Source organism: Mytilus trossulus, chromosome 10, assembly GCF_036588685.1.
Source record: "Mytilus trossulus isolate FHL-02 chromosome 10, PNRI_Mtr1.1.1.hap1, whole genome shotgun sequence".
Taxonomy (NCBI): Eukaryota; Metazoa; Mollusca; class Bivalvia; order Mytilida; family Mytilidae; genus Mytilus; species Mytilus trossulus.
The window spans coordinates 23,042,311-23,055,491 of NC_086382.1; the positions used below are offsets into that span (position 1 = coordinate 23,042,311).

At 34.4% G+C, this 13,181-nt stretch overlaps 1 protein-coding gene across 1 annotated transcript in view; it reads left to right on the forward strand.

Annotated features, from left to right (window-relative positions):
• The window catches only part of LOC134687765 (B-cell receptor CD22-like), a 28,232-nt gene that overhangs the window by 7,113 nt on the left and 7,938 nt on the right, over nucleotides 1–13,181 (forward strand). The window contains exon 2 of the mRNA XM_063548223.1: nucleotides 240–602. Coding sequence (XP_063404293.1) covers nucleotides 240–602 — 363 coding nt within the window. The remainder of the gene's footprint in view (nucleotides 1–239; nucleotides 603–13,181) is intronic.

Consider the following 13,181-nt stretch of genomic DNA (forward strand, 5'->3'; position numbering starts at 1 on the left):
TTTCGAATGATGTATACTATAGCCGTGTGTTAGGTAGGTGCATTTAAAATATTTTTTAGGTCTGAATGTCACTCGCCTATTAATGTTGTTTGCGATGACATTCTGAAATGGTTTTCTGTTTTTTGTGTTTGTTTGTTTTGGTAAATGCTCTGTGTTTCTTTTTCTTTTCTATACATATTTTTATTTTTTTTTGTTAAGCGTCAATATCAAAATACAACTTCCTTTTTTTTTTTTTTTAGCTCAGAATGTTTCGATATTTCCTAAAACACCTGCTTTTGTCGACGTCAATCATGAATTAACATTCATGTGCAAATCGTCTGCTGATGAAGATTGGCGAAATACATTATTTTTTGACGAAACAGAAGATGATGGACTATCAAGTGTAGGACTATTTTACCAGAATACAAATGGTACATGCATCCAAAGCATTATATCTGAGAAATACCAAGCTGCATGTGATATCGCCAAAGTAGAATTTAATTTGACCATACGAAAGATTGATAGACAGTATCATGATAAGATTATTTCTTGTAAAACGCAATTTGGAAATGGAACAATTGAGGATATATCTGTAACTAAAACCGTTAAGATATATGTCAAAGGTAAATTTTAGAAAAATAGTGAATTTAATGCTTTTAATTCTCAGTTGTATTTTCACACAAATATTTATAGTTGACAAAATTTATACAGCTACTCATACAACATGTACAAGTAAACATTGTAAACAAGCAACCCAACTACAAAAAAAAACAGGGGTCACTTTGGAATCTTATTTCTTGAATTTATAAGGTATTCTTTGAAATTTGCTCTTATATAGTTTTTAATTGCCCTGCCTTCGCAGATCAATGTATTTACTAGTCATTTAGGGGTAATTGAATGGACAATAGCATTTTCATTTGTCTGATAAATCTTCAGAACACTATTCATTTATAATTCCTCATTACATTTGGTATGATTGCCCATGAGACAACTATCCATCCTAGTAAAAATGTTAAATTAAAGTTGGTGTAAGCATTATATTGTACCTTACAGCTTTCAACAATGACAAAAATCATGTAATGCTGACTTTAAAAGGGTGGTGACATTAAAAATATGATACAACTCAATCTATCAAATTAATGCAATAATGTATAACAAAACAATTTACCAACATCATGACCAATATTCCACCAATTTAAAAACCGCACCCAGAGATTTCCTTCAGCTGGCCCCTAAACAAATATATTCTAGTTCAGTGATAATGAACGCCATACTAATTTCCAAATTGTACACAAGAAACTAAAATTAAAATAATATATGTACAACATATATCATGTATATTTTCCACATGCAAATGTGAGCAATATAAAATTATGGTCAGGACACTATTTATGCAATTACTAAGCCTAATAAATATCTCTTCAACAACCACAAAAATAGGAAAATAAGGAGATGTGGTATAAAAGCCAATGAGACAACTATATGCACATATTTAAAGTTCAAAAGAAGTGAATGTACATGATCGAAGAAATTATAGGCAACCGTATGACCTTCAACATGATCAAAGTTTTTGTTTCAAAATTTTACACTAAAAAAGCAAAAATTCCTACACTTAACAAGTAATTTTTTATGTGAAGTTGAAATTGTATAACTGTCTGGGAGCAGATTTGGAGGTTGAACTTCCTAGATTATTAAAATGTGTAAAAATTCGTTAAAAAACTTTCACTGATTAAGTTCTTTTAGTGTCAAATTGGTGAAAATATTATAAATCATCCTTATCATGAAAAGTCTAAACATGATCAAATTGATATAACATGTATAAGTGGATATTGTTACCTGCATCATTCTTCAACTGGTATTCTTGAAAAAAATTTATTTGATTTGAAACAGTTGATTTTATTATCAGTCTGACTCAGGGGGTGCAACTTAAACAAGTGATTTCATTCACCTATTTCAGTGAATTTTTAAATGACTGTAATATATTTTTTGTCTATAAATAAACTGTAAAAGCTGGCATGCTTTTAAAACAAGCAAATTTTTGACAATTTCTGCATATATACATACATGTAATGTACATTGTAGTTATGTTTTTTTTTCAATTGAATTCTGGTCTTTTTATCAATAAAAAAATCAAGCTTGTGGGAAAAATATCAAAAAATGTTATAAACACTTAATGAAGTGATTACATTTTAACTTTTGAAACTATTTGTTTCAGTAATTTTGAAAAACATCAAAAGTCTGTGAAAATTTTAAATATTTCGCAGCCAAAATCACTCAAAGAGGTAGATTATTTTGAAATCACTTGTTTAAGTGGTACCCCTGACTGATTTTAATCTTAAAGAAAGTTTGCATTTTATTGTCATGCACCTGAAATAACTAATAAATTCATCTGGCAAGATATTTTACCATTTTTTGTAATGAAGTGGGTCTCATTATGGTCCCAGTTTGATGCAGGATATCTGATTTTTGTAAGCGAGACACGTGAAAGTCTATAATTATTGTTGAGTGAAAACATGAATTCAACAAAGGGGATAGCTCCTTTATTGTGACTCCGGGATTGGGTGTTTTCAAGCTCAGGATTTCAGGATTGGCCCTTTTGGGATCATGGATTTTTTTTTTCTTCGAAATTTCGGGATCTCAGAATTTTGTGTTTTTAAGTCTGGGATTTCGGGATCAGATCGACCCCTTCTATCCCCCTCGACAAAACATTAAGCAGGATATGGGATCAGACCCCTCCAATGAAAGTAAGCCCCTCCCCCGGTCACGATTCTCTCATTTTTGGACTGTGGCAAAGGTGATGCTTTTAATGGAAATAGGTTCTGACTCATATATAGGATATTATCAAAGAAAATAAAACAGCCTCACCAGACGTCAATTTAGTGGTGGATACAGAACTTTACATAAGAATGGGCTCTCTGACTAACCTAAGAGGGTGGGGGTTCAGTCATGCTTTAGTGATTCCCTACATAATCAACCAAATTTTCCACACGAAAGGGGGGCGGCACCCCTCCCCACCCCCTTTGACCCGCCTATGCATAATTATTTGGAATAGTACTGTAAAAGTGTACCTCCCTTCGCATATTAAGGAGGCAAAGAACGAGTGTGGTTAGTTGACGGAAAGGGAGAGGGGGTGACAGAAACAGAGACTGTGCCTGCGAGAACTAGCATGATTCGTGGTTTTTATTTTAAAAACACCATACCTGTCAATGACCTTCATACGCATGGCTGCTAATATCATCTTAAAATACAATTGTTCATATTTCATGTGACATGATGTGTACTGTGCTGCTTGCGATTCACTTTCAGTTTCATATTGTAGGTCAAGGTAATATAAAGAAATAAAGACGGATAGGAAAACATACGCTTCCGTAGTATTTTTTTTTTTGGGGGGGATGCGTGTGTTTAAAATCTAATTTATCGATTCATGAAATTATGACACAGTGATATATATATACTACACCGATAAACAGTTAGAATAAAGATGTTTTTACGCACCTGATATGGATGTTTAGGTTTTCCCTTTGCTTGTGTTTCTTCTCCTTCTTTGCGAAATGAATAGCGTGTAGACGATTGTATTTTAACAGTTGTTTCGTCAGTAAAAATCACATTGTCAAATGTCTCTCGGTTTATAATACACTCTAACGCATAGTTCACCCTTTTTGGCTTGTTAGCTTCACGGACCATCTGGCAATATTGGGTCGGAGAATGTTTCCATCCCAAACGTTGGCGTGCTCTCTTTATTGTGGTTTCGCTGACAGGTATGTGGAAACGTTCAGTTAGTAATTTAGCAACCTCTCTTGCGGATATTTCTCGGTCATTACGAATTGTTTCGTCAATAAACTCTAGATGTACTTCCTGTAACATTTTCTGTCTAGTGTTTACTTTAAAGTCAGTAACAGATCCACTCTGACGGAATCGTCGTAGAAATGCACTTATCCCCTGTCTAGAAACTTGAACATTATCTGATCGTATCAACTCATCTCTAACTTCAGTAATGTTTTTGCCAGATCTTCTTAAACTTAATATCCTCTCACGAATGTAAACTGAAAGTCTTGTAGGTTTTACAGTTCCAGAACGAATTTCCATTTTGTTCTTATATGCAATTATTAATTTTCAATGAATTAATTAAAGAGGTGTCATTTCATTAAATGCAATCGTCAATATGTTGATCGAAAATGGACAGACGCATATTTTGATGTACCTTATCATGTGATATATTAGGTCAGTGTATCCAGGATACGAGGACAATCTGCGTTAACGCGCGTTTACTACAAACAGTAAACGGGCGTTTACTTTATTATCTAAAATTGGAAGACACGCCTTTTTCGCGTTAACGCGAAGTAAACGCCCGTTTACTCTTTACAAAATTAGAAGACGCGCGGTTTTTGCGTTAACGCGGAGGTAAACGTGAAAGTAAACGCCCGTTTACTATTTATGTCTACTAAAATGAAGTGCACGCGAGTAAACGCCGCGTTAACTTTTAAGGCCCGTTTACATGTAATGCTTTGTCTGCACCCAACTGTATCTGTTCACAGAAGCATCTGAACAATGAATGTAATTTTTGGATTTGTGTCAATGAAATATGTTCATTGAATCTTTGGAGACTTAGTGTGATGCTGACAATATATAGGATCAGTTTCTGTCGTGCATGAAGTGATTGATTTTATTAGGTCGATTTTGTAAACAGTATCTTTTTGTGATTATATTATGGTCGACATCTCTTTGGTTTCCCATTTAATTCGTTTATTTTGATGTTTGACCTTTACTTATGGAGTATTATAGTACAGGAGTTTTGTGAACCATTTCCACGTTACAATTTTCCCCGCCTATATCATACCAGCAGTTCAATTTTAAAATTGTAAACAATAAGATATGCATACTCGCATATTTCCATTCAAGTAATCCAAACTCGGAACTTCTTCTTTAATTTGTCGCCAAAAAGGATAAAAATTATAGCAATCATATATTTAACAAAATGTTAACCCTTTGTGACATGGAATTTGTTTTATGTTCACATTGTAAATATCATGTACTTTTTACCAAATCTAACGAGTAACACATATATGTCAAATATAAAGAGTGCAGTGTGTCTTCAAACAAAGAATGACCACTCGATCGTTTTGAAATTGGATTTGCGAAGCTGACTTATTCTAGGTAGATCCTGCAACAACTTACACTGCTTTTATTTGTGTGATTGGATATTAAAACCAGCTGTTTGGAATAATGTTTGTCATTATTTAAATAACTCTTTTTTTCATTTCGACAGTATTTTAACGACAGAAATGATTGATCGGAGCTGGAAATCATGTATCAAATTGAGAATGGAAATTGGGAATGGGTCAAAGAGACAACAAACCGACATAGCATGTCGTAATTTCGACATAACAGATCGTTATAACGACATCGCTATGTCGTAATTTCGACATAACATGTCGTAATAACGACATCGCTATGTCGTAATTTCGACATAACATGTCGTAATAACGACATCGCTTTGTCGTAATTTCGACATATCATGTCGTAATAACGACATAACTATGTCGTAATAACGACATCGCTATATATAAAAGAATATGTATTATGATTGGCAAGAGACTAAATGAAACAGAAATTAACAACTATAGGTCATCACAATGCCCCCAATAGTTAGAAAAGGCCCACATAATCAGCTATAAAAGAGGGAGTAAAGATACCAGAGGGAGAGCCCCCGAAATGCTGTGTGGCAGACAGTATTATTATTTAATTATTAGCTCCCTTGGTAAAACTCCAAATTTTATATTTAATGTATTTTATTGCTAAATAAAATACATAAAGCTTAATAAGTATAATTATATTTGTTAATTGCATTTTGCAATTTGAATTCATTGGTTAAAGATTTCTATTGATATTGTAAAGTGTGATATTTGCATCGTCGCAAAATCTTTGGTAACCTTCTTTGGAGACCTTTAGTGAGAATTTTATATTCTATAGATATCATCAAAGGGTAATAACTATATGAATTAAATAAAAATGTTATAGTCCAATAAGGTTCAAGCCAGGGCCGACCGTGCAAGGGCTGTATAGTCATTCAAGGTCGTTAAAATCTTTCATTTGTCTGTTGTAATCATTGAAAGATACCGATAAGAGCTGTTTAGCAAGACATTATGGATATAATCTTGATATGTGAATTATTAGGGAACTGAACTTATCATACCAAGGCATGCCATTCTTTCTACCTCCCTATACATAAGCGCAAACTGTATGGCTTCTTGTAAAAAAGGGTAAATTGAAGTATTGATTGCTGTATTTCTACTTTCAAGCGTTGGCCACGATGTTTCTACAACGTCTAGGAATTAAAACAGAATCTTCACAATTTCGTCCGCAAAAACAAAAAAAAATTGTTAGAAAACACGAACCAATATTAAAACAAATTCAATACATGTTTTGAATTATGTTTTTACAGCTCTTGGTCATATCCTAAGTAATATCTAGTATATTTGAGGATTGAACTAAGAAAGCTATGTGAAAAAAACGGATGTCCAACGTTACATTTATGAAAAACTGTTTAAACTTTTTAGTGATCCTATTTCTCATTCTCTGATCTTCTTGATTCTTGGCAGGAACAACGACATGTGTCGATTTTTGTGGCGTTAAAGCCGTTATTTTACCAAATTGTATTTGACTCGGTGGCTGCATATTATGCTAGGATTGGGAAAACTGTCCGACGTTTTTCGTTAACTCAACGACTTAAAGTAGATATAGCAGAAAATGAATAAAAAGAGTAAGACAATTATAATAATATCTAACAAAAGTACAAATATTTGCCTCATGTGAGTTCTAATATTGCTGATTCAATAAAATCTTCTCTACACAGTCGTTTTTCAAACGGTAGTCATTTTGTTCAAGTTGATTTTTCATTTTTCAAAGCAGTTAACGCGTATTTTTTATAATTGATCAAAACAAAAGTTAGATACACGAAGAGTAAAAAATGCCAAGATTCTTTTCTTATTAACTACACATTTGGGTCTTAAACATGTTAAAGGAATAGAATGCTTCCATACATTACATTACGGTAGCCAATTTGTCCAGACGTCTGAAAACGTCTATAATCCTAAAGACGCTAAATTCCGACGTTACATGTGCTTAAGTTTCAATTAAATGTTCATGATAATTAAAACAAATCGTGTTATGAAATTTAGAAAAAGGGGTTGATGATTGCTGCCGGAAAAAAAAAAGAATAGTGCATGTTGATATAGACTCCGCCCGGACACATAGGTCGACACAGGTTAAATTTTGAAATTTTTATTAATCGTATATAGCTTTTAACGAGTTATTTAAAAGAATTTGGAAATGGGGGAAAATCCCATTACATGAACTTCGTCCAACGTTTGCAAAGACAAATTGGAGACACCAAGACAGTCCTCTAAATGTAAAATGCGAATTGAAATTTATGTTACGGAAGTACTCCGAAATAGATCATTTAAAGTCGTCACTTCAGTAACTTAAAGAAGCAATCACCAATATTAAGACTTAATAACAGTTAACGGAATGTTTTACTTCCCAATTTGTCCTGCTATTCATGTTATAAGTGTTGTAATGAAAGTAATTCCTGTACTAGCGAAGCCGGAACTTTTCGTCAATATAAACTTGTGCATGAAATGGAGGTAATTGAAAGACGCATCCCAAACAGCGACGAAACCCGTTTCATCGTATTAATAAAAACCCGGGATTATATCTGCCGTTTTCGCGGACAATCCAGGAGTATATTACTAATATTTTGAAATGTTTATATCTGAAGATGACTTGGGAAATAATGCTAAAGCTAAGGTTCAAGTAATTGAAGGGGTGTATTTCGAAAACACAGGCGCGGATTCAGAAGGGGTTAAGGGGTGGGGGGGTGGGGTGGGGTGGGGTCGGACGATCAATGCATTAGAATGGAACATATAGTTGGAACCCCCCTTTGTCCTGGGTTAGGACCCCCTTTTAAAATGGCTTGATCCGTCCCTGCAACATATGTGCTAGGGAAAATACAATTCTATTCAACCAAGGGTAGAAATGTTCAATATACTTGCAGAGTGTCAGATATATTTGTATTGGGGTTGAATTTAGATATAGAAAGTTTGCAATGACAGATGATATCACAGTGGCTGATATGCACCTTGAAAGTTAAACATCCTATGATAGAAATATTATGGAAAACCGTATACATGTACTTCCGTCCATCTTTCCTTCCTACATTACTTGCGACAGTACTGCATTTTTAGTTGAAATAACTTATAAAGGGTAAACATTATAAAATCGATTCCACAACTCGAGGTAATTTTTGATAAAATGACATCACAAAACGAACAAAACCAGAATCAACCAACAATATGAAAAACCGAATAAAATTTGGAAAAATTAATCGAAGTCAAAAACCCTCTTCGACACCGTTTTTGAAGTGTAACGTGTTGTAGGAACATCGTGCCCAACGTTTAAAAGTAGAAATTGAGCAGTCAATACTTTAATTCACCCTTATTACAAGAAGACATGTATTTTGCGCTTATTTACAGGATGATGGGATGCATGCTAGACTTGCAATTTCAGTCCCTTCTTTATATATCAATCCACAGAATATTTTAAGTTTCATATGACCTAGTCTGGCTGTATAGCCCTTTTAATAACATTCCCATAGTTTGAACTTTAGAATAGAAGAGTTTAAATCCTATTCTTATTCTTTAAATCTGTAGATAGAATCTATGAAATATATAAGTTTCTCACTGAAGGTATCCAAAGAAGGTAACCAAAGATTTTGCAACGATGCAAACATTAAACTTAACAATATAAATAGAAATCTTTAACCAATGAATTCAAATTGCAAAAGCTATGCAATTAACAAATATATACATATTAAGCGTCATGTAAATTATTTAAAAAAAACCCATTGAATATGAAATTTGGAGTTTTACCAAGGGAGCTAATAATTAAATAATAACACTGACTGCCACGCAGCATTTCGGGGACTCTTCCTCTGGTATCTTTCTTCCCTCTTTTTATATAGCTGACTATGCGGGGGCTTTTCTTATTATTGGGGGCATTATGATGACATAAAGTTGCTAATTTCTGTGTCATTTAGTCTCTTGCCAATCATAATACATATTCTTTTATAAATGGCGATGTCGTTATTACGACATGATAGGTCGAAATTACGACATAGCGATGTCGTTATTACGACATGTTATGTCGAAATTACGACAAAGCGATGTCGTAATAACGACATATTATGTCGAAATTACGACATAGCGATGTCGTAATAACGACATGTTATGTCGAAATTACGACATGCAATGTCGTAATTACGACATAATTTTTTTTTTGAATGGCCCTTATCGGCTTCCGTGATTTATAACATACACGTTTGTCCGAAATAAATAGTTAACACAGGTTGTACTAGATAGTCAGAATGTTAGAATAACTGCCACTGTATTAACTATCAAGATGAACTCCAGTGTCTGCCAACAGTCATATTACCCGATATAAACATAAACATGAATACAAATAGATAAAAACCCCGTTCAATTGGACTTTTCAATGTCTGTTTGATTCCATTTACTAGGTTTGAAAATAAGTTAATTAACATTTTTACATGTATAAACATTTGTTTTGTGGATCAAATCATTCAACGAAATGGTTAACCTTTGTTTCACTGTTCCTTTAAAAGCTGAACACGTCATAAACTTGGGTAACCAATCTCTAGCTTATGTGTCAAAAATATAAGGTATCATGCATAAGGTTTCACGTAGGCATAAGTGTTCATTTTCGAGTGAAAGATTCGTCACCGATGTTCCTTTGCGTATTTTGAAAAAAATGAAACCATTGCTTGCTTAAAGTGATTATTATTTCACTATTTCACTAGTATGAATGTACATATCTCGTAGCTTATGCCCCTATCAAAGGTGGTTGTCAATAAAATAATATCGAATTTAAAAGATAGAATATGTAAGGAGCAAACCACGTTCTTGTTAAAACGTGCGTAAATGTACCTTCATCGATTAAAATATATAAATACATGTATCTCATGTTATCCTGATATGTTTGCTAATACGGTCCTCATGAATGACTCATATACATGTAAGAATAAAAGTCTTAATTATGGCACCCTCAACGGAGTTTGGGTGACGTATTGTAATTCTAATTTTTTTCTTCTTATTTTCATTATTCTTTCACACATGTTGTCCGCGGTGTTTCTCGAAAGTTAACTTATCTATAATGGGGATCCCTATGTATAGTTGTAAACTTTGGTATGGAATTGTTCAAGATGGCAGCCGTTTCGCAAAAAAGCGAGAACAAAAATCAAACTGTCCCAAACAGAAATGGTAAGTGGCATGTGCAGAGTTGCAGTTTGACAGTTGAATTTTCAAAATGGCCGTCGTTAGCATGAAAATAGTAAAAATGTTAAAAATTCTTTATCTTTTATCAAAAGACCCAGCTGGATGAAACTTAATGGAAATGTATACCAACATGTGTAGATATTCAAAATTGGCCGCCGTTGTCAATGTCCTTATGAAAAATGCATTGAATCCGCATTTCCTTAAACAGTATTATTACGGGACGGGGGCGCCCCATAAGTAAAAGTAATTTATATAAGGTTAACACTGATTACTATATTCTTGGTAAATTCTTATATAGAGCTGTCAATTCTTGAGCCGAGTTACAAACTAAGTTATACTGGTAGCTGGCAAAATGGTTAATACAATGATTTTAGAGGTTAAAAGTAGGATATTTTCGCTAATATAACGCAGACGTCTGTTCAGCCATAACTTTTAATAACAACTCAAAGAGCACAGACGTCACTGAAGTCGCAAACGTCGCCAATGTTCATGTACAAACTTAGGAACGTCGTAATCCCGCGGTAGTCTCGACTTACTGGGGGACGCAAAAAGTGCAAATTATCTTAAATTTCACATTAACTGTCCATATTTGTAAATTAATCAAATAAAAAAGTCTCTATCTCCATGAATGAACTGAATTAAATTGACTCAGTTCTTGTTCACATAAATGAAAAATTTGAATTAACTTTGCAAGTCCATTTGAAATTGTTAATCTTTAGCTTCTTCATCATTTTCGTCTACATTGGTTGTCCACTTTCGTATCCTCTCCCGGGACTTGATGCTCGCATTTCGTTCCGGTCTAGTACTTCTTTGCGTTGTGTCTTGATGTTGTTCATCAGTTTGATCGCTTGTAGCATTCGAATGTGTCCCCGATACCTCCAACGGAAATAGTTTAACGATCGGTCGGGATGTCTCACCATTGCTTGTCTGTATCCGTGCTGCTCATTCATGTCCGTCATTGTCTCTAATAAGTTCATTTACTATACCTAGTATCCAATTAACTCTGGGCGATTCATTGTGTATTTGAACTATGTCCCCAATTTGAATAGATTGTTCGTTTTTTTCTTAAGGTTTGTGAAATTCGCAAAATGAAGTTAAGTATTCAGAGTTCCATCTGGTCCAGAAGTGTTGTATTAATAAAGTTTGTCTGTGTGCACATTTGTTGAGTTCTTTAAGATTCATATAGGTTGGATCGTTAAATTCCTCTATGTCTATTTGCGGATATGGGAGCGTTGATATTCTTCTACCATACAAAAGATGACCGGGGGTTAACGTCTCGCAATCTCTGATATCTGATGAAAAATATGTTAGTAGCCTGTCATTTTAAATTCTTTCTATTTCTGTCACGACAGTCTGTAGAGTATCAATACTAACTTAAGTTCGTCCAAGTGTCTTTTTCAAGCTTGTCTTTGTTAGCGCAATCTCTCCTAGAATCCACCATACCAAGGTGCGCGTTTTGGTATGAATTTCCATTCTATTCCTCGTATAGACAACGTTTCTTTTAGTGTTGCCGATTCACATAATCTTTTCAGTTCTTCTGCTCCTGCAATGAAAGTAGTTGCATTATCTGATATAAGTGTATTAGGTATTGATTTGCGGCTTACGAAACGCCTAAAAGCTTGAACAAACGAATGTTCGGTTCGGGTCGGTACCACCTATAGATGAACGGCTCTGGTAGAAGCGCAGAAACAGGCATATATATGCCATTGTTAAAATTCTATTTTCGTCTCTTACAAGTAATACTCCTGTAAAGTCCACTCCAGTGACTGTAAAGGGGTGTGCTTCCTGTAATCCGATTTTTGGTAAAGGTGGTGGGGTCTGGAGCAACGTACGATTTTCCATTCACTTTGCGGCAAGTAACGCATTTGCGGAGTAATTTCTTTGCATATTGTCGAATAGTTTGTATCCAAAACGTTTGTCTAATATAGGTGAAGATAGCATTCATTCCACTATGAAGTAATTTTTGGTGTGCGTCCAATACAATAAGTCTAGTTGACGGATGATTTGCCGGTATAAGGTACGGAAATTTCGCTGATTCTGGTATTGGTGCGTAGTGTATTCCACCGTTACATTTGATAAGACCGGATTCGTCTAAGAAAAGTCCCAATTGTCGGACTCTAGGTAATTTATTTGTGTTTCTGTATTGTGCTCCTCTCAAATATGACATTTCATATGTATACGTAGACTCTTGACAATCTAGAATCCAAGTATTTACTGCCGTTTGAATTTCATTGACCTCAAGTGGTCCGCTTTTTCTGGTAATCATATCCCGTTTACAGTTATATCTCCATACTTCTTTAGTAGTTTAGGATCTTGACTAAGTTTCTTAATAACGTGCTCTGTTCTTCTTCTTGCGACTGTATAGTTTGATGGTAGTTCGTCATGTTCCTGTTCCTGTCATTTACCAAATGTACAGATGTCTGATTAGCTTGTCCATTGTTGCAATGAACATTCATATGCTGTTGGTTGTAATTTGTATTTTGCACGCTTTGTCTACTTCTGTCATTATCGTGGTTCTTGTTGTTATAAAATTGGCGTACAGTACACAGACTTGTGTGATGTCTTTTGTTGCAATTTCGGCATAAGTGTTTTGACTTACATTTATGTATACGATGTGTTCCAAGGCAGTTGAAACAAAATTTCTCCCGTTTTACAATGTTCATGCGTGCTGCTGGATCCGATATGTTCGCGCAATGCCCTGGTGCGTGTTCATCGCGGCAGAATACACAAGATTTAGTGTCGTCTAAATTCTGGCGTATATTTCTTGTATTTAGAGCTTGATTTTGGCGGGGTTTTGTTGATTTAGTTCCGGTAAAGAAAGATGATGTACTTGGTAAATTGTTAGAAGTTTCA